At 40.4% G+C, this 26,998-nt stretch overlaps 2 protein-coding genes across 8 annotated transcripts in view; one reads left to right on the top strand and one right to left on the bottom strand.

Moving 5' to 3' along the window:
- Positions 1 to 15,241, bottom strand: part of LOC139757752 (peptidylglycine alpha-amidating monooxygenase-like) — a 151,173-nt gene extending 135,932 nt beyond the window's left edge. The window contains exon 1 of one of the 6 annotated variants that reach the window (XM_071678512.1): positions 14,971 to 15,241. The gene's annotated coding sequence lies outside the window, so the exon portion shown is untranslated. Of the gene's footprint in view, positions 1 to 13,961; positions 14,482 to 14,568; positions 14,912 to 14,970 lie in introns of those variants that run through there. The other 5 variants (XM_071678513.1, XM_071678517.1, XM_071678518.1 and 2 more) reach the window with 5 other exon arrangements.
- Positions 15,242 to 16,145: 904 nt separating this feature from the next.
- Positions 16,146 to 26,998, top strand: part of LOC139757753 (probable bifunctional dTTP/UTP pyrophosphatase/methyltransferase protein) — a 30,982-nt gene continuing 20,129 nt past the window's right edge. Inside the window, exon 1 of one of the 2 annotated variants that reach the window (XM_071678519.1) lies at positions 16,146 to 17,160. In XM_071678519.1, coding sequence (XP_071534620.1) covers positions 17,071 to 17,160 — 90 coding nt within the window. In that variant the 5' untranslated portion in view covers positions 16,146 to 17,070. Of the gene's footprint in view, positions 17,161 to 17,469; positions 17,524 to 26,998 lie in introns of those variants that run through there. The other variant, XM_071678520.1, reaches the window with a different exon arrangement.

Below are 26,998 nucleotides of genomic sequence, written 5' to 3'. Positions count from 1 at the left end.
GGTAGTGAGTGGTGGGATGAAGAAGTAAGAGTATTAGTGAAAGAGAAGAGAGAGGCATTTGGACGATTTTTGCAGGGAAAAAATGCAATTGAGTGGGAGAAGTATAAAAGAAAGAGACAGGAGGTCAAGAGAAAGGTGCAAGAGGTGAAAAAAAGGGCAAATGAGAATTGGGGTGAGAGACTATCAGTAAATTTTAGGGAGAATAAAAAGATGTTCTGGAAGGAGGTAAATAGGGTGCGTAAGACAAGGGAGCAAATGGGAACTTCAGTGAAGGGCGTAAATGGGGAGGTGATAACAAGTAGTGGTGATGTGAGAAGGAGATGGAATGAGTATTTTGAAGGTTTGTTGAATGTGTCTGATGACAGAGTGGCAGATATAGGGTGTTTGGGTCGAGGTGGTGTGCAAAGTGAGAGGGTTAGGGAAAATGATTTGGTAAACAGAGAGGAGGTAGTGAAAGCTTTGCGGAAGATGAAAGCCGGCAAGGCAGCAGGTTTGGATGGTATTGCAGTGGAATTTATTAAAAAAGGGGGTGACTGTATTGTTGACTGGTTGGTAAGGTTATTTAATGTATGTATGACTCATGGTGAGGTGCCTGAGGATTGGCGGAATGCGTGCATAGTGCCATTGTACAAAGGCAAAGGGGATAAGAGTGAGTGCTCAAATTACAGAGGTATAAGTTTGTTGAGTATTCCTGGTAAACTATATGGGAGAGTATTGATTGAGAGGGTGAAGGCATGTTCAGAGCATCAGATTGGGGAAGAGCAGTGTGGTTTCAGAAGTGGTAGAGGATGTGTGGATCAGGTGTTTGCTTTGAAGAATGTATGCGAGAAATACTTAGAAAAGCAAATGGATTTGTATGTAGCATTTATGGATCTGGAGAAGGCATATGATAGAGTTGATAGAGATGCTCTGTGGAAGGTATTAAGAATATATGGTGTGGGAGGCAAGTTGTTAGAAGCAGTGAAAAGTTTTTATCGAGGATGTAAGGCATGTGTACGTGTAGGAAGAGAGGAAAGTGATTGGTTCTCAGTGAATGTAGGTTTGCGGCAGGGGTGTGTGATGTCTCCATGGTTGTTTAATTTGTTTATGGATGGGGTTGTTAGGGAGGTAAATGCAAGAGTCTTGGAAAGAGGGGCAAGTATGAAGTCTGTTGGGGATAAGAGAGCTTGGGAAGTGAGTCAGTTGTTGTTCGCTGATGATACAGCGCTGGTGGCGGATTCATGTGAGAAACTGCAGAAGCTGGTGACGGAGTTTGGTAAAGTGTGTGGAAGAAGAAAGTTAAGAGTAAATGTGAATAAGAGCAAGGTTATTAGGTACAGTAGGGTTGAGGGTCAAGTCAATTGGGAGGTAAGTTTGAATGGAGAAAAACTGGAGGAAGTGAAGTGTTTTAGATATCTGGGAGTGGATCTGTCAGCGGATGGAACCATGGAAGCGGAAGTGGATCATAGGGTGGGGGAGGGGGCGAAAATTTTGGGAGCCTTGAAAAATGTGTGGAAGTCGAGAACATTATCCCGGAAAGCAAGAATGGGTATGTTTGAAGGAATAGTAGTTCCAACAATGTTGTATGGTTGCGAGGCGTGGGCTATGGATAGAGTTGTGCGCAGGAGGATGGATGTGCTGGAAATGAGATGTTTGAGGACAATGTGTGGTGTGAGGTGGTTTGATCGAGTAAGTAACGTAAGGGTAAGAGAGATGTGTGGAAATAAAAAGAGCGTGGTTGAGAGAGCAGAAGAGGGTGTTTTGAAATGGTTTGGGCACATGGAGAGAATGAGTGAGGAAAGATTGACCAAGAGGATATATGTGTCGGAGGTGGAGGGAACGAGGAGAAGAGGGAGACCAAATTGGAGGTGGAAAGATGGAGTGAAAAGGATTTTGTGTGATCGGGGCCTGAACATGCAGGAGGGTGAAAGGAGGGCAAGGAATAGAGTGAATTGGAGCGATGTGGTATACAGGGGTTGACGTGCTGTCGGTGGATTGAATCAAGGCATGTGAAGCGTCCGGGGTAAACCATGGAAAGCTGTGTAGGTATGTATATTTGCGTGTGTGGACGTGTGTATGTACATGTGTATGGGGGGGGTTGGGCCATTTCTTTCGTCTGTTTCCTTGCGCTACCTCGCAAACGCGGGAGACAGCGACAAAGTATAAAAAAAAAAAAAAAAAAAAAAATAAAAGCAAAATCATTCTATTCAGCAGGCTTGAGTTTGAGTTTGAATGGAGAAAAATTGGAAGAAGTGAAATGTTTAAGATACCTAAAGAGTGAATGGCAGCTAATCGAACCATGTAGGTGGAAGTGAGATATAGGGTGGGCAAGGGGGCGAAGGCTCTGAGAGCACTGAAGAATGCGGCAAGAAAGGTCATTGACTGAAAAGGCAAAAAGGAATATGTCTGAAGATACACTGGTCCCAACAATGCTATATGGATGAGAGGTATGGGCCACAGATGAGGATGTGCAGAAGAAGGTGAATGTATCAGAAATCAAATGTTTAAATACAGTATATGGTATGAGTTGATTTGACTGAGTAAGCAATAAAAGGGTAGGAAAGAAGTGTGGTAATAAAAAAAAGTGGTTGAGAGAGCTGAAGAGGATAAGCTGAAATGGTGGGGACATATGGAGAGACTGAGAGAGGAGAGGTTAACAAGGAGGGTGCATGTGTTAAAAGTAGAGGGAACAAGGATAGAGATAAGACCAGATTGTAAATGGAGGTATGTTGTGAAAAAGAATCTAAGTAATCGGGGCCTGAACATGCTGGAAGTTGAATGATGTGCACGGGATAGAGTGAATTGGAACCATAAGGTATACAGCCTGGGTTGACGTTCTGTCAATGGGCTAAATCAGGGCATGTAAAACGTTTGGGGTAAACAATGGAAATGTTTATGGGGTCTGCTCTCGATTAGGAGCTAAAGTTTCAGTGCATTGCAGATGACAGCTAGAGAATGGATATTAGCTAATGCAGCTTTTCTTGGTCTGTTCCTGGTGTTACTTTGTTAATGCGAAAAATGGAGATGAAGTATAAAAAGATTGATAAAGAGGATATATGTGCCAGAGGTGGAAAGAACAAAGAGAAGCGGGAGACCAAACTGGAGGTGGAAGAATGGAGTGAAAAAGATTCTGAGCAATCGGGGCCTAAACATACAGGAGGGTGAGAGGCGTGCAAGGAATAGAGCGTATTGGAACGATGTGGTATACCGGGATCAGTGCGCTGTCAATGGACTGAACCAGGGCATATGAAGCGTCTGAGGTAAACGGAAAGGTCTGTGGGGCCTGGATGTGGATAGGGAGCTATGGTTTTGGTGCATTACACATGACAGCTAGAGATCGAGTGTGAGTAAATAATAAATTCTACAATAATATTGCCACATGAGATATCCACCTAAGGGACAATAAACAAGCCTAACACCACCCTAGGGACAATGAACACCTAAACATCAACCATGATGAACAAACCTAACATCACCCTAAGGACAGTGAACATAACACTAGCATCACCAAAGAGACCTAACACACCCCGAACACAATGCCAATATAATACCGATACCAACCTTAGACCACCCTAACCCCAGTGAACGAAAATACAACCAACAGCACCGGACAAACTTAACCTGCTACAATGAACTGGGAAACTCCAGCCATGATGAACAAAGCTAACACTGCCTTAGCAACAATGAAAAACAACACTAGCCACGTAGAATAAATGTAAACCTCCAAAACAACTGAGGCACCCAGTCTGTATGTGTAACAAACAGGTATGAACACATATACCTGTCATTTGCACACCTGAGACATTAATGTGTACATGCTGTACTGAACTTGATACATCCGGCCCTGCAGTGTAGCATTCTGCTTGACTCATAACCAGGCAGTTTAACCGACCTTGCAACCCAGTTAAACTCTGAACCCGCTACACCATACCTGAGAATCCAAAATAATTGCACCAAACCCACTCCATAACTCAAGACTGTGAATCTGCCATGCTACATACATGACAGTTGAGAATAAACACAATTGAATCCGCCATATTACATGTCTGAGAACCTCAAACAAGATACCTAACCATGTCACAAACTCCAGAAGCTAAAATAAATACAAGTGGAATGCAAGCCACCTGAATGCACATCAACACGAACCCGCTACAATGAGTATACATCAACATGAACCCGCTACATCATAATTGAGACAAGAACAAATGAACCTTCCATACTACACACCTGGCACCTCTGAAAATAAGATTGATATGCTCCACACCTGAATCCACAGAAAGCGAGAACCTACCATGCTACACACCTGGCAAATCCCAACACAATACCCATGCTTCATACCTGACACCTCTGAATAGAACGACCTGCCTCACTATATACTAGGGAACCCACTATGAACAACCATACTACAAACTACAAATCTGAGAACTTGGAATTGTGGCATATGACGTCAGCAACTCAAAGGTGGGCCATTTTCATAACTTTTTCTTTCCCTACACCTTGAAGTTTTGGAACTCTCTACCCTCTCATGTCTTTCCCAATACCTGTGAACTGGCACTTTTTAAAAAGCAGGTTTCTCATTTACTCCAAAATTCATAAATACTTCTCCTCATCTCTTCTTCTTCCATTTCATTAACCTCTATATTTTACTTAAGGCTCGGCCTTGATGTGGACTTTTGTCAGTAACTGGAGCCTCCAACATTAAAGAACAAAGACAGGTCAACTCACCGCCCCTCACACTTCATCCCACTTGTTGACATGCATAGGCCACATCCCAGTAATGATTTGCAATGGTCCTGTTGTTGCTCAGCAAGATTACAAAGGCGAGTCAACATGATGCTGTCATCATATACCATCCGTACTGTTTGCCAAACTTTCCTCACTAATTCTTTCCATATGTCCAACCCATTTCAGCACACCCTCCTCTTTTCTTTCAGCAGCACTCTTCTTATTACCACACCTTTCTCTTCTCCTTTCATTATTTACTCAATCAAACCACCTAGCACTACATGATCTCCACACAGTCTTATCTATAGCCTATGCCTTGCATCAATATAATGTTTGGACTGTACTTTCAAACACACTCCTTTCCCCTCTCCTAGATAATCACCTCTCTTTCCATACATTCCTCAGTGCTTCCAGAACCTTCGCCCCCTCATCCACCTTATGACTCGCTTCCATTTCCATGATTCCAATCATTGCCATGTTCACTCCCAGCTATCAACAACACCTCACTTCCATTTTTCTCTTTTAATTCTCTTGCTATCAGTGTGGATACGCATCCACTTGATATGTAAGAACAGAGTACCTGTTGAGGATATTCTGGCCTTCCCACGTCGTTTCATAAGGGTTTGTGCCACTGAAATCATTAAATTTCTTCGCCCATCATTGTACTGAACTCAAGCTCACAATGATATCAAAAGTTTCCTGAAGTGGCAAATTTCCCTTGTAAAGTGCAACTATAGAAGCTATTTTGTCACTTGTAAAGTGAGTACTTCCAACCATTGCAGGTGGTAAGGGTATGAAAGAAAAATCCAGGGCAGAAGTAGAGAGCACAACAAAATATTCCCACCTGCTACAACATATAAACTGCTACTAAGGCAGGCGCATGTGGTATGCTAGTCCCATGTGTATATATGAATATGTCTGTATAGCTTTCTTTTTTTCTTTCAAACTATTCGCCATTTCCCGGGTTAGCAAGGTAGCGTTAAGAACAGAGGACTAGGCCTCTGAGGGAATATCCTCACCTGGCCTCGTTCTCTGTTCCTTCTTTTGGAAAAAAAAAAATATATATATATATATATATATATATATATATATATATATATATATATATATATTATTTTATATATTTATTATACTTTGTCGCTGTCTCCCGCGTTTGCGAGGTAGCGCAAGGAAACAGACGAAAGAAATGGCCCCCCCCCATACACATGTATATACATACGTCCACACACGCAAATATACATACCTACACAGCTTTCCATGGTTTACCCCAGACGCTTCACATGCCTTGCTTCAATCCACTGACAGCACGTCAACCCCGGTATACCACATCGCTCCAATTCACTCTATTCCTTGCCCTCCTTTCACCCTCCTGCATGTTCAGGCCCCGATCACACAAAATCTTTTTCACTCCATCTTTCCACCTCCAATTTGGTCTCCCTCTTCTCCTTGTTCCCTCCACCTCCGACACATATATCCTCTTGGTCAATCTTTCCTCACTCATCCTCTCCATGTGCCCAAACCACTTCAAAACACCCTCTTCTGCTCTCTCAACCACGCTCTTTTTATTTCCACACATCTCTCTTACCCTTACGTTACTCACTCGATCAAACCACCTCACACCACACATTGTCCTCAAACATCTCATTTCCAGCACATCCATCCTCCTGCGCACAACTCTATCCATAGCCCATGCCTCGCAACCATACAACATTGTTGGAACCACTATTCCTTCAAACATACCCATTTTTGCTTTCCGAGATAATGTTCTCGACTTCCACACATTCTTCAAGGCCCCCAGGATTTTCGCCCCCTCTCCCGAACCCTATGATCCACTTCCGCTTCCATGGTTCCATCCGCTGCCAGATCCACTCCCAGATATCTAAAACACTTCACTTCCTCCAGTTTTTCTCCATTCAAACTCACCTCCCAATTGACTTGACCCTCAACCCTACTGTACCTAATAACCTTGCTCTTATTCACATTTACTCTTAACTTTCTTCTTCCACACACTTTTCCAAACTCAGTCACCAGCTTCTGCAGTTTCTCACATGAATCAGCCACCAGCGCTGTATCATCAGTGAACAACAACTGACTCACTTCCCAAGCTCTCTCATCCCCAACAGACTTCATACTTGCCCCTCTTTCCAAAACTCTTGCATTTACCTCCCTAACAACCCCATCCATAAACAAATTAAACAACCATGGAGACATCACACACCCCTGCCGCAAACCTACATTCACTGAGAACCAATCACTTTCCTCTCTTCCTACACGTACACATGCCTTACATCCTTGATAAAAACTTTTCACTGCTTCTAACAACTTTCCTCCCACACCATATATTCTTAATACCTTCCACAGAGCATCTCTATCAACTCTATCATATGCCTTCTCCAGATCCATAAATGCTACATACAAATCCATTTGCTTTTCTAAGTATTTCTCACATACATTCTTCAAAGCAAACACCTGATCCACACATCCTCTACCACTTCTGAAACCACACTGCTCTTCCCCAATCTGATGCTCTGTACATGCCTTCACCCTCTCAATCAATACCCTCCCATATAATTTACCAGGAATACTCAACAAACTTATACCTCTGTAATTTGAGCACTCACTCTTATCCCCTTTGCCTTTGTACAATGGCACTATGCACGCATTCCGCCAATCCTCAGGCACCTCACCATGAGTCATACATACATTAAATAACCTTACCAACCAGTCAACAATACAGTCACCCCCTTTTTTAATAAATTCCACTGCAATACCATCCAAATCTGCTGCCTTGCCGGCTTTCATCTTCCACAAAGCTTTCACTACCTCTTCTCTGTTTACCAAATCATTTTCCCTAACCCTCTCACTTTGCACACTTTGTTTATATATATATAAACACCCATACATGCACATATACATACATACCAATTTATATATACATAGACACATACATATATGCCCATGTATATATTCACACTTGCTGCCTTCATCCATTCCTGGTTCAGTCCATTGACAGCAAGTCGACCCCAGTATACCACATCATTCCAATTCACTCTATTCCTTGCACGCCTCACACCTTTCTGTATGTTCAGGCCCTGATCGCTCAAAATCTTTTTCACTCCATCCTTCCACCTCTGATTTGGTCTCCCGCCTCTCCTTCTTCCCTCCACATCTGAAAAGTATATCCTCTTTGTCAATCTTTCCTCACTCATTCTATCCATATGTTCAAACCATTTCAACACATCCTCTTCCACTCTCTCAACCACACTATTATCATTTCTATCCATCTCTCTTACCCTTTCATTACTTAATTGAACCAGCTCACACCACATGTTGTCCTCAAACATTTCATTTCCAACACATCCACCCTCCTCCATACAACCTTGTCTATAGCCCATGCCTCACAACCATATAACATTGATGGAGTTACTATTCCTTCAAACATAAACATTTTTGTTCTTAAAGGTAATGGTCTCTCCTACACATTCTTCATCACTCCCAGAATCTTCACCCCCCTCCCCTAACCTGTGACTCACTTCCACTTCCATGGTTCCATTCACTGCTAAGTCCACTCCCAGATATCTAAAACACTGCACTTACTCAAATTTTTCTCCATTCAAACTTACATCCCAACTAACTTGTCCCTCAACCCTACTGAACCTAATAACCTTGCTCTTATTCACATTTACTCTAAACTTTCTCTTTCATATGCTTTTCCAAACTCCGTCATCAACTTCTGCAGTTTATCACTTGAATCAGTCACTAGAGCTGTATCATCAGCGAACAACAACTGACTCACTTCCCAGGCCCTCTCATCCCCAACAGACTGCATACTCGCACCTCCCTCCAAAACTCTTACATTTACCTCCCTAACCACCCCAACCATAAACAAATTAAACAACCATGGGGACATCAAACACCCCTACTGCAAACCTACATTCACCGGGAACAAATCACTCTCCTCTCTTCCTACTTGTACACATGCCTTGCATCCTTGGTAAAAACTTTTCACTTCTAGCAACTCACCTCCCACACCATATACCCTTAAGACCTTCCACAAAGCATCTCTATCAACCCTATCATATGCCTTCTCCAGATCCATAAATGCCACATACAAATCCATCTGTTTTTCTAAGTATTGCTCATACACATTCTTCAAATCAAACACCTGACCCACACATCCTCTACCACTTCTGAAACCACACTGCTCTTCCCCAATCTGATGCTCTGTACATGCCTTCACCCTTTCAATCAATACCCTCCTATATAATATCCCAGGAATACTCAACAAACTTATGCCTCTGTCGTTTAAACACTCACCTTTATCCCCTTTGCCTTTGTACAATGGCACTATTTATGCATTTCACTAATCCTCAGGCACTTCACCATGGTCCATACATACAGTGAATATCCTTACCAACCAATCAACAACAGAGTCACTCCCTTTTTCAATAAATTCTACTGCAATACCATCCAAACCAACCAACTTGTTGGATTTCATCTTCTGCAAAGCTTTCACTACTTTTTCCTTAACCAAACCGTTCTCCCTGACCCTCTCACTTTGCACATCTCCACGACCAAAACACCCTATATCTTCCACTCTATCATCAAACACATTCAGCAAAACTTCAAAATATTCACTCCATCTTCTCACTTCATTACCACCTGTTATTACTTCCCCACTTGCCCATTTCACTGATGTTCTCATTTGTTCACTTGTCTTATACACATCATTTACCTCCTTCCAAAACAAAACATTTTCTTATTCTCCCTAAAATTTAATGATACTCTCACAACAACTCTCATTTGCCCTGTTTTGTGCATGTGATTTTGACGAATGGGACATCGTGGTGTGCAAGTGTTGAGTCCTCAAGGGCTTTTCAGTACGGCATGTTCCTGGAGTAGTTTTTTTTTTTTTTTGAGCTGCAGAATGTTTAGTGTGTGAATGGTGTTCTATCTATGGAGTGATACATTTAGATTATGAAGGGTAGGATGGTGTATTCTGTGCTGTGTTTGTGCCAGGAGTGAGATTACCTGGGAGGTTGGTTTGGATGTTTGCGTTCAAGTAGTTGTTACACAGGTAGTTCTTAATTTAAACTATCCTTCTTACAAAAATTTCATTTTAAAGTAGCTGATAAATCAAAGCAAATTTTCAATTAAGATAGCACTTGGTCCAATTTAAAGTAATTGAGCAATGTAGATTGTCACTATTATTTTAATGATGAACAAGGGATGAATGGTGGGCAAAGAGCATACATTACAAAACCTTGAACAGAAAATTTAGGCAAATGATGTATATCAATCAAAAAAGAAAAAATGAGGATTTTATGGAGAAAAAAGAATCAGAATTTAAAACAAAATAACAAACTACTCTGAAAGAATAGAATAAGAGTAGATGAGAAATATAAGAAATGAAAGTACACTGGACATGACAGAAAAAAGGTAGCTACACCTGCACATGCTGCTTATTTCTTTAATATTCTACAGTTTTACTGACATATTACAGTTACTGCAAAGCTAACTCAGAACAATAACAGTACAAAATTGTCAAGCAAGCAATCCAACTTCCAATTTTTGAGTCATGGAAATCAAACAATCTGATCATGTTTTGCATCTCAATTCATGTTTATATATCTATGGAAACAGATGATATGCTTAATTTTGCTAAAAGTAGCACTTTTTGGATATGCATCTATTACCAAAAAGGGGGACATCTGTACATACAAACATACAATCAAAATACTCAAACATACAATCAAAATACTATCTTGAAAAAAAATTCCCTTCTAGTCACTCCTTGAATAGACAGAAATAACCAGGTCAGTGGTGATAATACTTGAGAGTTGCATTCTATCAAGATGCTAACAATCACAAAAAGCAAACTCATTCATAGACAATTCAGTCACACTTATGTCATTACAGATAATGAATATACCCTTTTTGTATGAAATAATTTAATATACAAGAAAAGATGAAGTTGAATTATGCAAAGAAGTATCTATGTAAGTGAGTTTCACTACTTTCTTTAGTTACCTTCCTCCATCAGTTCTGACTTCTTTATTTTATCTATGAAATACTAAAGCGTATAAGTTTAACTCTGCATAATGGCTGACAAAGACTCATTGAACAGGTTCCTCATCATAACTGGCAAACCATTAATCTTGAAATTCAGAGGTATTTTTCATATACTAAGGCCTATTTCTAGATGCTTAGAACTTACATTACCCTTGTAATGTACATTATTCAGCCTCATTATAAGACAATATAATATAACCAACACAAAGGCTTGTAAATGTTTTCTGAAAACAGATCTAGAAACAAGCCACAATATGGTCTGAACCTAGTAACTCAAGTTTTAAGATCAGAGACCTGCGAGAGTTAATGAGAAGACTGTGAAATGAATATTTATCAGCCATTCATGTGGGGTAAACATAAAATACTATTCAGTAGATGAAATAAAGAAGCCAAGAAAATGCATTACAGAAAGCAACACAAGAAGGCTTGAAAATGCAATTGCACAAACACTTCATCAACTATGTGAGATTAAAGTTTTGTCTTACTTCTTTTTATGGAGAAAAATATTTTCAATGTTCATAACGACAAAAGTGGAAGAAAAATATGCCTGTAAAGTTTTTGTAATGGCTGACACAATGATAGAATGCAGCTCTCCAATACAGATAACAGTATATGCTGTATATAATCAGATATTTATCAATCCTTATTTATTTCCAGGTTTCAACCCTGATCTGAATTAAAGTTATGGTTAAGTATAAAAAGTTCTAAAATTACATAAATATCCATAAAATTCCAATGACAGTTAAATCTAAAGATACTATACATAAAGATGGTCAAATACTCTTTCAATTATCAATAGAAGGCATGCTAGATGCACACCTGCTCCCCAAGTTGCAGGCAGTATAAAGAGGTGCTATCTATCTATAACAACTGTTCCCTTGTGGAACTCCCTCACAGGGGTGGTTACAGCAATGGTCTCTCCATATCTAGTGAACTCGGATGCCACTTCTTAGCCTTTAGTGCCTCACCATTTACAGGTCACTGCCAGAGGGCAACTCTAGCACAGTGTTTGCAGAGGTTCCTATCTAATGTTCCTACTGATTTCTTCTACCTAATGCTTCTGCCTACATGTTCCTACCTACTACTTCTGTCTATTGCTCCTAACATACTGCTTTTTAAAAGACAGGGCTAAAGGATAGTGCTCACTGAAGGAAAATCCAGTTACAAAGAGAGAGCTATGAGAGTTAAGTGTCATCACATATCATGTGCAACAAAGACAGATTGTATGCTTGTGTACAGAATACCAGTAATACATGTGTGGGTGAGGCAGAAAGAAAAGACAGCTACCTGGGTCATAGGAGTGCAACCTAACAACCACTGAAGTGCTGGTTCACTATGCAACTGTCACTAGCCCTCCCAATATCCAAGCATGTAGCACTGGTAATATCCCTCCCTGGTGGTTGACTGCCTAACAACTACTAACTGCAAAGAGGTGCCAGTACCATGAAAAACCTTTGTATCAAAATAATTTCATAAAGTGAAAAAGGTACTATTTGAATTCTGTAATACTTGCTGCTTTAAATGCATCTAGTACAATGTTACAATAAATAAATGCAAGAAAGGCATAACTTTCCATAACCTTCTCTATATTCTGACCAGAACTAAATACTCCCCCAAATGCAAAACACAGCAATCTTGGAAATGACTACTAATACATATAGTGCAGTCATATTGACAATGGGTAATTTGTAAAAAGTTCATGTATATACTACAAAAAACTTGATGCCTTTCATGATATTTCTTATCATGACCTGGTGCATAAGCACAAATAATCACCCATCTCTCGCAATCCACTTAAATTTTTGCCTAAATCAGTCAAGCATTCATTTCCTTGCTCTCTTTAACATCTCCCACAAATCATCCACTTAAATTTTTGCCTAAATCAGTCAAGCATTCATTTCTCTGCTCTCTTTAACATACTCCCACAACTCCTGCTTCAAGAGTAATGCTACTCCTTCCTTAGCTCTTATCCTTTTTACTGACCCCTGACTTTACCCCAAAGACATTTCCAAGCCATTTTTCCCCCTTTACCCTTGAGCTTTATTTCACTCAGAGGCAGAACACCAAGGTTTCTTTCCTCAAATATATCATCTATCTCTCCTCTCTTCTCATCTTGGGTACATTAATTTATATCATACCCAGTTAGTTGTTTTACAATCAATCTAAAAAAATATGAAAAAGTAAAGGCTAAATATCAAAGCTTTTGTCTTCAAAAAGATTTTATAAAACAAGAATTACAGAATTAAAGTAGTAGTCAGTAAGAACTTTGGGTAGAAGGCTCTGCAAATACTGCACTTAAGTTGCTCTCTGCAAAAGGCCTGTTAAGAGTGAGGCACTTAAGGCTATGAAATGGGACGAGTTCTCTAGTTTTGGAGACTATTCTCGTGGTCATCCTTGAAGGGGTCCTTGTTGAAACAGGCATCAGAGATATAATCAGATAGAATGAAAAAATAAATATAATAGAATGAAAATTACACACTAAATTTCCACAATTAATGAAAAATCTATTTCTTGCTGAAAAGTAAAAAAAATATTACCTATCCAAACATATTTTAAGTTTGGGTTAAACAACAAAGGTAAAGAAAGCATCATGTTCCTGTACTTTCTTGAATAAGGTATCAACAGAGTGAAAGCATAACTTGGTGAGCAAATCAGTTGAGGCTGGTCTTGTTCTCACTAAGTCTAGACAATATAGGTATATGAAACACTGGTCTAACATCTAAATTATCTTACCTTTTACTTTCCAGGAGTATACATCACACATCTGAAATCACCTCTCAACTTCCTTGAGTACACTTAATACAAGAGAAAACACCTCTGAACTAAAAAGTATACTTACAATATATAAATTTAATAATCTTTCTCTACATAATACACATAGTATTGAATATTCCGAAGGAAAGAGACTAACTAAAATCTAAACAAGAAAAGACTAAAACAACAGTAGCAAATAATACATTGCTGAGGACATAGATGTCAAGCCCATTGCATATGACACCGCTGGAGACTTCCTGTTTCCGCTCTTTAGTTAACACTCCGTGTATTCGTATGAAGTATTTCTCTTTCCTTTCTTTGTGTTTCTGTTACCTAAAATCCTTTCCTTAAAGAATGAGATAAAACATGTTAATTTACCAGCGGGGATTTAAGTTCTATTGATGCTGTACCATGAGAATCTTGGTACTCACCTCCTGTTCATTTTCCAGTGAACATTCTTCAGAAGTAATGCAGGTTAAGTTATCTCTTCTGCACCTTTAAACTATTTACATTGACTCTTGCTACGAGATATGTTTGCGTGTAAGCTGGAAACTCCAGCTGCTAGCGATCCATCAGACACGTCGATTCCAGTCAATGAAGGTAAATAAGGAAAACCTGGTGCCAGCTGCACCGAAAACGAAACTAGCTCCAGTCGGGTCTTTAAATTATTTTCGAGTTAAAGTCCATTCATTGAATAATATCCATCATCTATGCCAGATATATAACAGTACATATGCTGTATGAAGGCGTTCCTCTCGTATCATTAATCTTGCAATAAGAGCTTGAGAACACGCGCAGGATATAATACTGACGTCACAAGGCTTGCACCGCCTAAGATTGCTGGTTTCATCCTGCGACTAGTCCCTACAATAACTTACCACTATCGTCTGGTTAACATCGTTTTACTTGAAATCAAGTTAAGTAATTTAGACTATTTACGTTTCAAAGCCATAATTCTTGTTCCAGAGAAACGAAATCTTCGGGACAGAAAATGCAGTGGTATGACGTTCCACCTTTGCCTATCACACCCCTGCCTACCATATATCGATATTCCTCTTGAGTTGTTTCCCGTACGTGGCCCCTATGACAGTTTAATGCATTGTCTGTCACACTCAACTACGTTACGTCTCCTGCTTTCACACACGCTCCTGCAGTGGCAATTCTTTCTTGACTTTCAAGACGGAACACTCATTGCCCATCACAAACCATCCTCCTGAGTCTGCACCTTTTGTATACACTATTGCACCCAATGACTAACGGTTGCTTCCTTTGTATACCAAGTATGAGAACTTGTACTTTGTGAAGCAATACAAATCTATTCCGTAGTATATTACTACAAATAATTCTGAAATATAAGCTTATGATAACACTTCAGAACTAATTGGCCCCACCCCCTATAAATAGTCTAATAAGTGAACTCCGTGATAGATGAAAGCTAACCTAATTTCCGACCAATGTGACTTCATGAATGACCATCAATGACAGCCCTTTCTCGGATATTCCATTACTGCGCAGGTCGAGTGTACGGGCGGTATTGAGGGGCCTTAGCCTGGCCCTCCGTATCCTTGTCGCTGCTTCTTCAAGGGTTACCACATCCCTCCCTAACCACCACCACCCTCCCTTACTAAAACCACTATCTCCCTCCCAGGCTACCACACTCCCCGTCACCATCCACCCTTTTCCCTACCTGGCGACCACACTTTCCCCAACAACCACCACTCCATCCTTCCCTTGCCATTATGCCCTGATCGGCGGATGGTACTATAATTACTCACCCCGCCATACTTCCCATAATACCAGTACACCCTAGCGGGGAAATATATGAACTGCCGGAAGCTATTTATGGGAGTTAGTCATCGTGTGTCTGTCACCTTCCTCGCTGTGTTCCTAAGACAAGGTGCAGACAGACATGATCGTTTTTTTTTTTTTTTTTGATAGGCGTGTTTGTTGTGTAAGATTTTAGCCTTGAGGAAATGATAGCATATCGATTATAAGAAATGGTGTAAGCTAATTGACAAATCATAGTCATGCAGTACTTAAGGTTTGAGTTCATTGTAGAACTAATTTTCTTTTTCAATAAAATTAGTGATACTGTAATTCAGCGAAGCAACCTGTTGTAAGAAAAGATTAGCCATGTATTCTATCTAGACAAATATGACTTCTACCAAGTCATTTTCCGGCCTTTAGTAGCGGGAAGTAGAGGTGTACATTTGATTCCTAAACTGAAGATAAAGGTAAGTCTCTGCTGCTAGGGCAAGTTAGGTGAGGTGTTCACAGATTTTGCTGATCTCACCTCACCTCTCAGTGGTGTGAACCCACTTGGTGCATTAAAGTTTTTCCAAATCACAAGTCATCCTTACTTAGAAATTACTTTGTCGCTTCCTTTGAAGAATTTTGTTTAACCCTTTGTTTCCCTCAGTGTTTTTTATACTGATTTAACGTAAAATATCTTAGATATCATGGATTATCATTGAATAAGATGTCTTCCAAAAGAAAAGGGTTGGGAAGGGGAGGTGTCAGGTCATTTCAAAATTTTATATCACCTAGTAGCCGCTACTCAGGCTGTGCAGAGAATTGTTGTACTCTACGGAGTAATGCTCACAAATATAATGTGTGAACCCTTTTTTTCTCTCTCGCCGCAACACTGCTTTATTTCGTATGTAATACTATGACTTGTCCGCTCGACAGGTAACTGTGTCCATACTTTTTCCTAGAAAAATATCACACATCACCTAATAGGCAACTAGATGACTTCGTTATTTGTTTCTTCCTATCCTAGGCAATTTTCAGGTAAGAGACAGTTATCACATAAAGGACTAGCGAATGACTCTAAAATCAGACCCCGATCCTAATATGAGCATCTGCGATTAATTTCCGTGATCGATGCCTCTACATTAAGTTACCTGCTCTAGGTCTCCGTACACCTTCCATTGCTCTTACAAAGATAAGAAAGATTGGGAAATCAATCAACGCCTTTACACTAAACGAGGGCGTCTCTTGGTTGCGAGGCAACCAAGTTCTCCATCGAACCAACAGATGGCAGAACTAATGATTTAATATATTCCAATGACCTATGACAAGACAGCGCATTTCCACCACTGAATTTGATAATATAGATCATTGTAGTTCATTGATCTATTTCCCATAGTTTTGGAACAAAGGTTACCAACATCTCTTGTGAAACCACTTTTCTCATTTGTATGTTAATCTGGGCCGTTAGGGGTTTGTAGCTAAGGAAAATGTTTCTTTGAAGATACCTCTAAGCATATGTTGCATAGGTACTAAGATGGGATATACATAGAATTTCGTAACTCAGTATGGAGCTCATAGGGTAAAGAGCCGAATTAGGTAATATTGCTCTTATGTTTTTCCTCTCATTTCTTATAAACGAGATGGGTACGACATTAGTTCAGTGCTGATGGTTGAATACTTTCCACGTCGTGATTCCTATCAGAGGGTTGTCAGGTTGTAATCATCGGACACTATATAGGTCATCATACGTCAGGGCGGCTGATACAGTCATTTTGTTACAGAGCAAGAATGATTCTTCAATACTTGAGTTCTCTCCAGAAGAAGAGAATAATTCTTGCGAGTTCATCACCTCGTAGGAAAGAAATACTACAGAAAATCGTGAGTATTTCATGATCAGGTAATATTATTCCAAGAAATTTGTCATCTGAAAAACGGTTTATTTTTTTCTGCTGTAAGGGCAAATATCCCATGTCTTCAGCAGTTGATATATACTAACTTCTGCAGGAAGGGAATAATGACTTGATCTATTTTTGTTCGTTTATTTAGGTTTACCTACGGGTGACTTCGCTAAATCAAAGGCATATCTTTTGTTTAATAATTCCTGGACACCTACCGTTTCCAATCCAGGATTTGTAAATATATGTAATTAATTGATTGTACACCTTATTGTAGTTTTTCCCCATTTCATAACGACATTGTATAATGCATGAAATGAAGGAACGGTTCTACATTACCATTACGGTGAAGTTATTGTGCTTTTGTTTATAAAGCAAGTACAGTTTTAGAGAATACATTAGCAGTTGTGGAACAGTATATATATTCTCTTGGACCCTGTTGAATAAGGTGATAAGGAGTATGCAATATCAGAGAAATGTATGATTAATAAAAGTAGGTAAGATTTGTTGTCGTAACCAATAAAACCTTGCCTAAGAAAAGTTTATTTCTACATCATCATTGGATATTAAGTGGTTTTCCTTCTGCAGTGCGATTGCAGTATTTAGAGGCATAATAGCTAGCATGCTTTGGTGGATTATTTTTTTTCATAAAGAAGTGGAAGATGTTAGGGTTATCAGGAAGAATGTGTAGATAATCTGTATGGATGCAATACTTGTAAAATAGTCAGTAGAACTAATTAGAGATTCGCCAACCTCTGTAGAAGTCGAGATTTATCTCATTGTTCAATGTTTTGGTAAGAATTTATCAGACACACCTGTGATTGACAGTTGCACAGAATCCACTGAATGGCAACAAAATACAGTGGCCTCATGTTCCCAAGCAAGAACCTTATTTAATGTTGATATAATGATATATATGTCAGCTACAATAGGAGGTTCTAATTGTTTTTTGATAATTCTTTACCTGTTTATATCCCTCCACACTTTCCCCTGATATTCATAATTCTACTTTCCTCACCACATCTAATATTGTTGAATAAAGTATAAGGCTCTCAATCATATTACACAATTTTCATTATATTACCTAAACACTAGATTAGCAATATAGGGCAAAATCACTGAATATCTGAAGCTAATAAGTCTGTGGAGCTGTTATCAAGAAGTTCGTGGAGGTAGATTGATTTTGCATTTATTTTGTTTGTAGAAATAACAAGCAGTGACACTGGGGAGGTCTGTGAAGGTCATGGGATAATGTGATTAGATAGCACAAGTAGTTGAAAAGCTAATGCAGAGCAACAGATCCTATGAAGATTTTATGAATAAAGACCAACTTTGATATTTGTAATGTTACTTGAAACATATGATTGTAATGATAATGTGTTTACTTTCGTTGCTGGTTGCCCACTTGCTCTTACATGTGGGCACTTCTTTCTCTAATCCTCTTCAGTCTCTTGTACATGACCTTCTAATGTCTTCTGAAGGCCACACCGTAAAAGTTCCATCATTTACAGACAGCGTTGCATACCCGTTACATCACCCTGACGTAACATAAGCAGTGACGGATATGCAACATTACACCACACAATAATAACATTGCCTCATTTAGAAGAAAATGTCTGCATCTCCATGAAAATCCACAGTCACGCTCTTAATGAATAGACATGAATCCCACCTAAACCTTCCCGTAACCTGTAAAGATAAACCACTTCCATTCAAAAGTGCTCCAGGTTTACCAGGTATCACATACAACATACACATCATTTACTCCTTGCATCACAAAAATCACAGCAGAGGCCAGGAACAAACAGTGCTCATAGAACACCTATTGACACCAAATTTGGATAAGGAAAAGAATCCTTTAGCATTCTTTTCAAACAGTCTACCCACCAACCACATCTCATCTACTTGGTCCTCAGCCCATTTAAAAACATACATAACAGAACTGTGCACACCACCAAACAAAGCCCTCAAAGCAGTCACTGGCTGTTTTGGAAACATAAATGCTTAACACTTACAAGAAAAAATATTTCCAGCTCGGTACCATTAGAGTATGCTTGGCACCCATTTCTTTGCATCACCCCTTAGGCCTTCCCACCTAAGCCACACCATAACCAGCCATCAAGCCCAAACCTGTTTGCTTGTTTTGGGATTTGAAACTGAATTGTTTACTCTTAGAAAGGCAGATGTCCTCCATGAAACATGATGTGTATTGTAAATATCCAATAAACTAGAGTATCTGACCACCTATTGAAAAGTGATTACCCCTTGATATTGCAATGTGAGAGGGTCAGGGAGAATGGTTTGGTGAACAGAGAACAGGTAGTGAAAGCTTTGTGGAAGATGAAATGGCAAGGCAGCAGGTTTGGATGGTAATGCAGTAGAATTTATAAAAAAAAAAGGGGGTGACTTGTGTCATTGATTGGTTCATAAGGATATTCAGTGTATGTATGGATCATGGTGAAGTGCCTGAGGATTGGTAGAATGCGTCCATAGTGCCAGTATACAAAGGCAAAGGGGATAAAGGTGAGTGTTCAAATTATAGAGGTATAAGTTTGTTGAGTATTCCTTGGAAATTATATGGAAGGGTATTGATTGAGAGGGTGAAGGCATGTACAGAGCACCAGATTGGGGAAGGGCAGTGTGGTTTCAGAAGTGGTAGAGGATGTGTGGATCAGGTGTCTGCACTGAGAAAAATGTATGTAAGAAATACTTTGAAAATCAGATGGATTTGTGTGGAGCCTTTATGGATCTGGAGAAGGCATATGATAGGGTGGATAGATATGCTTTGTGGATGGTTTTAAAAGTATATGGTGTGGGAGGTAAGTTGCTAGAAGCAGCGAAAAGTTGTTACCAAGGATGTAAGGCATGTGTACGGGTAGGAAGTGAGGAAAGTGGTTGGTTCCCAGTGAGTGTCGGTTTTCAGCAGGGGTGCATGGTGTCTCCATAGTTGTTTAATTTGTTTATGGATTGGGTGGTTGAGGTGAATGCAAGAGTTATGAAAGAGGGGCAAGTATGCAGTCTGTTGTGGATGAGAGGGCTTGGGAAATGAGTCAGTTGTTGTTTGCTGATAATACAGTACTGGTGGCTGATTCGGATGAGAAACTGCAGAAGCTGGTGACTGAGTTGGTAAAGTGTGTGAAAGAAGAAAGCTGAGAGTAAATGTGAATAAGAACATGGTTATTAGGTTCAGTAGGGTTGAGGGACAAGTTAATTGGGGGAATAAGATTGAATGGAGAAAAACTGGAGGAAGTAGAGTGTTTTAGATATCTGGGAGTGGACTTGGCAGCAGATAGAACTGTGGAAGTGGACGTGAGTCACAAGGTGAGGGAGGGAGTGAAGGTTTTGGGAGCGTTGAAGAATGCTTCGAAGGCGAGAACGTTATCTCGGAGAGCAAAAATGGGTAAGTTTGAAGGAATAGTGGCTCCAACAATGTTATATGGTTGTGAGGATGGGCTATAGATAGGGTTGTGCGGAGGAGGGTGGATGTGTTGGAAATCAAATGTTTGAGGTGTATATGAGGTGTGAGGTGGTTTGATCGAGTAAGTAATGAAAGGGTAAGAGAGATGTGTGGTAATAAAGAGTGTGGTTGAGAGAGCAGATCAGGGTGTAATGAAATGGTTTGGTCACATGTAGAGAATGAGTGTGGAAAGGTTAACAGAAGATATATACGTTAGAGGTAGAAGGAACGAGGAGAAGTGGGAGACCAAATTGTAGGTGGAAGGATGGAGTGAAAAAGATTTTGAGCGATCAGGGCCTGAACATACAAGAGGGTGAAAGGCGTGCAAGGAATTGAGTGAATTGGAATGATGTGGTATACCGGGGTCAATGTGCTATCAATGGATTGAACTAGGGCATGTGAAGTGTCTGGGGTAAACCATGGAAAGTTTTGTGGGGCCTAGATGTGGAAAGGGAGATATGGTTTTGATGCATTACACATGACAGCTAGGGACTGAGTGTGAACGAACTTGGCCTTTGTTGTCTTTTCCTAGCGCTATCTTTCACGCGTGCAGGGGAAAGGGGGGTGCCATTTCATGTTCGGTGGGTTGGCGATGGGAATGAATGAAGGCAGCAGGTATGAATATGTACATGTGTATATATGTATATGTCTGTGTATGTATATGTATGTATATGTTGAAATGTATAGGTATGTACATGTGCTTGTGTGGGTGTGTATTTATGTACATGTGTATGTGGGTGGGTTGGGTAAGGAAACAGATGAAAGAATGGCCCAACCAACCCACATGGCGCAAGGAAACAGACGAAAGAATGGCCCAGCCAACCCACATACACATGTATGTACATACACATCCATACACGCACATATACATACCTATACATCTCAACATATACATAGATATACACACACAGACATATACATATATACACATGTACATAATTCATAATCTGAGCCTTCGGGGAGGATGAGCACTCCCCGCGTGACTCCTTCTTCTGTTTCCCATTTTAGAAAGTTAAAAAAATACAAGGAGGGGAGGATTTCTGGCCCCCCGCTCCCATCCCCTCTAGAGCATCAGATTGGGGAAGAGCAGTGTGGTTTCAGAAGTGGTAGAGGATGTGTGGATCAGGTGTTTGCTTTGAAGCATGTATGTGAGAAATACTTAGAAAAGCAAAGGGATTTGTATGTAGCATTTATGGATCTGGAGAAGGCATATGATAGAGTTGATAGAGATGCTCTGTGGAAGGTATTAAGAATATATGGTGTGGGAGGCAAGTTGTTAGAAGCAGTGAAAAGTTTTTATCGAGGATGGAAGGCATGTGTACGTGTAGGAAGAGAGGAAAGTGATTGGTTCTCAGTGAATGTAGGTTTGCGGCAGGGGTGTGTGATGTCTCCATGGTTGTTTAATTTGTTTATGGATGGGGTTGTTAGGGAGGTAAATGCAAGAGTTTTGGAAAGAGGGGCAAGTATGAAGTCTGTTGGGGATGAGAGAGCTTGGGAAGTGAGTCAGTTGTTGTTCGCTGATGATACAGCGCTGGTGGCTGATTCATGTGAGAAACTGCAGAAGCTGGTGACTGAGTTTGGTAAAGTGTGTGAAAGAAGAAAGTTAAGAGTAAATGTGAATAAGAGCAAGGTTATTAGGTACAGTAGGGATGAGGGTCAAGTCAATTGGGAGGTGAGTTTGAATGGAGAAAAACTGGAGGAAGTGAAGTGTTTTAGATATCTGGGAGTGGATCTGTCAGCGGATGGAACCATGGAAGCGGAAGTGGATCATAGGGTGGGGGATGGGGCGAAAATTCTGGGAGCCTTGAAGAATGTGTGGAAGTCGAGAACATTATCTCAGAAAGCAAAAATGGGTATGTTTGAAGGAATAGTGGTTCCAAGAATGTTGTATGGTTGCGAGGCGTGGGCTATGGATAGAGTTGTGCGCAGGAGGATGGCTGTGCTGGAAATGAGATGTTTGAGGACAATGTTTGATGTGAGGTGGTTTGATCGAGTAAGTAATGTAAGGGTAAGAGAGATGTGTGGAAATAAAAAGAGCGTGGTTGAGAGAGCAGAAGAGGGTGTTTTGAAATGGTTTGGGCACATGGAGAGAATGAGTGAGGAAAGATTGACCAAGAGGATATATGTCGGAGGTGGAGGGAACGAGGAGAAGAGGGAGACCAAATTGGAGGTGGAAAGATGGAGTGAAAAAGATTTTGTGTGATCGGGGCCTGAACATGCAGGAGGGTGAAAGGAGGGCAAGGAATAGAGTGAATTGGAGCGATGTGGTATACCGGGGTTGACGTGCTGTCAGTGGATTGAATCAAGGCATGTGAAGCGTCTGGGGTAAACCATGGAAAGCTGTGTAGGTATGTATATTTGCGTGTGTGGACGTATGTATATACATGTGTATGGGGGTGGGTTGGGCCATTTCTTTCGTCTGTTTCCTTGCGCTACCTCGCAAACGCGGGAGACAGCGACAAAGCAAAAAAAAAAAAAAAATAATACATAATGTCTGCCCTTATTCATTCCTGTCGCCACCCTGCCACACATGAAATGACAACCCCCTCCCCACACATATGCGTGAGGTAGCGTTAGGAAAAGACAACAAAGGCCACATTCGTTCACACTCAGCCTCTAGCTGTTATGTATAATGCACTGAAACCACAGCTCCCTTTCCACATCCAGGTCCCACAAAATTTTCCATGGTTTACCCCAGATGTTTCACATGCCCTGGTTGAATCCACTGACAGCACGTCAACCCTGGTATACCACATTGTTCCAATTCACTCTATTCCTTGCACTCCTTTCACCCTCTTGCATATTCAGGCCCCAATCACTCAGAATCTTTTTCACTCCATCTTTCCATCTCCAATTTGGTCTCCCACTTCTCGTTCCCTCCACCTCTGACACATATATCCTCTTGGTCAATCTTTCCTCTCTCATTCTCTCCATGTGACCAAACCATTTCAAAACACCCTCTTCTGCTCTCTCAACCACTTTCTTTTTATAACCACACATCTATCTCTCTTACCCTTTCATTACTTACTCAATCAAACCTCCTCATACCACATATTGTCCTCAAACATCTCATTTGCAGCACATCCACCCTCCTCTGCACAACTCTATCTATAACCTATGCCTCACATCAATATAACATTGTTGGAACCAGTATTCCTTCAAACATACCCATTTTTGCTTTCCAAGATAACGTTCTCAACTTCCATACATTTTTTAGCGCTCCCAGAACTTTTGCCCCCTCCCCCACCCTATGATTCACTTCCGCTTCCATGGTTCCATCTGCTGCCAAATCCACTCCCCGATATCTAAAAGACTTCACTTCCTCCAGTTTTTCACCATTCAAACTTACCTCCCAATTGACTTGTCCCTCAACCCTACTGTACCTAATAACCTTGCTCTTATTCACATTTACTCTTAACTTTCTTCTTTCACACACTTTACCAAACTCAGTCACCAGCTTCTGCAGTTTCTCACTCGAAACAGCCACCAGCTCTGTATCATCAGCAAACAACAACTGACTCACCTCCCAAGTTCTCTCATCCACAACAGACTGTATACTTGCCCCTCTTTCCAAAACTCTTGCATTCACCTCCCTAACACCTCCATCCATAAACAAATTATACAACCATGGAGACATCACGCACCCCTGCTGCAAACCAACATTCACTGAGAACCAGTCACTCTCCTCTCTTCCTACTCGTACACATGCCTTACATCCTCAATAAAAACTTTTTACTGCTTCTAACAACTTGCCTCTCACACCAAATATTCTTAATACCTTCCACAGAGCATCTCTATCAACTCTATCATATGCCTTCTCCAGATCCATAAATGCTACATACAAATCCATTTGCTTTTCTAAGTATTTCTCACAGACATTCTTCAAAGCAAGCTACCTGATCAACACATCCTCTACCACTTCTGAAAGCACACTGCTCTTCCCCAATCTGATGCTCTGTACATGCCTTCACCCTCTCAAGCAATACCCTCCCATATAATTTCCCAGGAATACTCAACAAACTTATACCTCTGTAATTTGAGCACTCACCTTTATCCCCTTTGCCTTTGTACAATGGCACTATGCTAGCATTCTGCCAATCCTCAGGCACCTCACCATGAGTCATACATACATTAAATAACCTTACCAACCAGTCAACAATACAGTCACCCCCTTTTGTAATAAATTCCACTGCAATACCATCCAAATCCGCTGCCTTGCCAGCTTTCATCTTCTGCAAAGCTTTTACTACCTCATCTCTGTTTACGAAATCATTCTCCCAAACCCTCTCACTTTGCACACCACCTCGACCAAAACACCCTATATCTGCCACTCTATCATGGAACACATTCAACAAACCTTCAAAATACTCACTCCATCTCCTTCTCACATCACTACTTGTTATCACCTCCCCATTAACCCCCTTCACTGATGTTCCCATTTGTTCCCTTGTCTTACGCACTTTATTTACCTCCTTCCAAAACATCTTTTTATTCTCCCTAAAATTTAATGATACTCTCTTACCCCAACTCTCATTAACCCTTTTTTTCACCTCTTGCACCCTTCTCTTGTCCTCCTGCCTCTTTCTTTTATACATCTCCCAGTCATTTGCATTATTTCCCTGCAATTTCTTGTCAGGTAGCAGTTGGTAGGCAGCCAATGACCAGGGAAGTATAATATTAATACTGCTCACCTAGGTATTGGGAGAGTTAGTGATGTCTGCATGGTGAGCCAGCACTTCAGTTCTGTTGTCATGTTGCACTTTTCTGACCCATGCAGCTGTCTTTTCATTCTGCCTCATCCACTCATGAACTATTAGCATTAAACATACAATGTCTTTCTTTGTTGTGCATAACACTTGACAATTCTTTACTCACACAGCTCATTTTTTGTAACTCTAGATTTTACTGTGGTGAGCACTAGTGCTAGTCCTGCATTTTGGCAAAATGGTAGGAGCAGTAGATAAAGGTAGTGGGTATGAACATTTGGGCAGGAGCATTAGTTAGAAACATTAGGTTGAAGTAGTAGGTAGGAACATTGACTGGGAGCATTATGTAGAATTAATCAGTAGGACCATTAGATATGAGCGTATGCTAGTGGCCTGTTAAGGGTGAGGCATTAAAGGCTAAGAGGAGGCACTGGGGTTTACTAGTTATGGGGAGACAGTTGCCATGGCCACCCCCTTGAGGGTGTCCCAGTTGGGAACAGGTATCAGAGATACAGAAAGAGATATACCCTCCTGCCCTAGGAGACCCTTTTGTCTTCTGTAAGGTCCTGCAGAGTTCAGGAAGCCAGACATATCCATGGGTTAAGACCACAGGTCATGCAGAGTGGAGTGAGCTAAGGGAAACTAAGGAGTAAATGCACAGTATTTCCAGTATAGAAATTGCATCTCAGGCATGATAGGTCTTGAGGTTTGTTAAAATGGTGTTTGCAATGCTTGAGTGATGGGTGTTACCACAGAATATAAGAGAAAGAGTAACATGTACGTTTCTTTGGAACTTAGTGCCAGATGTTTTGTCACTATTGTATTTGTTGGGGCAAGGGGATCTGTGAATATAGGTTTCCAAATTGTGAAGAGTTCTGTTTTGTGTTACTACATGTTGTACTTCACTAATCTGGTGCTCCGTGATCCGGCAACTCCCATGGTCCAGCATGTTTTAAATCTGCTGCCATTAGATATTAGTTTGTAGATCTGCCACCAGGACGATGCTGTTAGCAGTGCTTAGGTGCCAAAACCTGTTTACACTGCAGCCAAATTAATTGACAGGCTTGTTAATTTTGTATATTCAGCTGTATTTTAGCCCTTCAGGATTATCATCCAAGAGACCAAGAGGTGCAGAAGATGGTGCTAGTGCTAATAAGCATAAGCATAAATCGTTATTCTATTCTTGAGAAAGTGGAATTACTGAAAAAAAATAGATATAGGAACTAATGTAAAGACTGTGTGAAATAGGATCATCAGTTGTGTATGACATAGGGGTCAATTTTTGTTTTCTGGCATTTTCTGTGGGTCGGCATTGGTCAGGTCCCAAGGTTGCTGGATGAAAGAGGTACCATGTGTACTTGGGGTTGGTAGGTGATTATGTTGTGATTTAGGTGAAAAGGTTCTAAAGATGCTGCAAAGAACTGAGTACCAATCATTTTGGGGTGGAATTGTATTGGAAGAAAAAACTATCCGTATTGCCCAGAAAATGAAGCAGGATGTAAATATGCTTTTGTATCATCTTGTGATTTAGCATGTTAATAAGAAGTAATTGATTCAGATGTCTTTATACACGTATATAAGGATATATATTTTATTAATTTACTGTGTACTCAAGCTTGTTTAAAAACTTGTTCTGCATTTTCCAGACCCATTTTGGT

The sequence above is a fragment of the Panulirus ornatus genome, chromosome 28 (genome assembly GCF_036320965.1).
Source record: "Panulirus ornatus isolate Po-2019 chromosome 28, ASM3632096v1, whole genome shotgun sequence".
Classification (NCBI taxonomy): Eukaryota; Metazoa; Arthropoda; class Malacostraca; order Decapoda; family Palinuridae; genus Panulirus; species Panulirus ornatus.
This window is presented reverse-complemented; position numbering and strand designations above follow the sequence as displayed.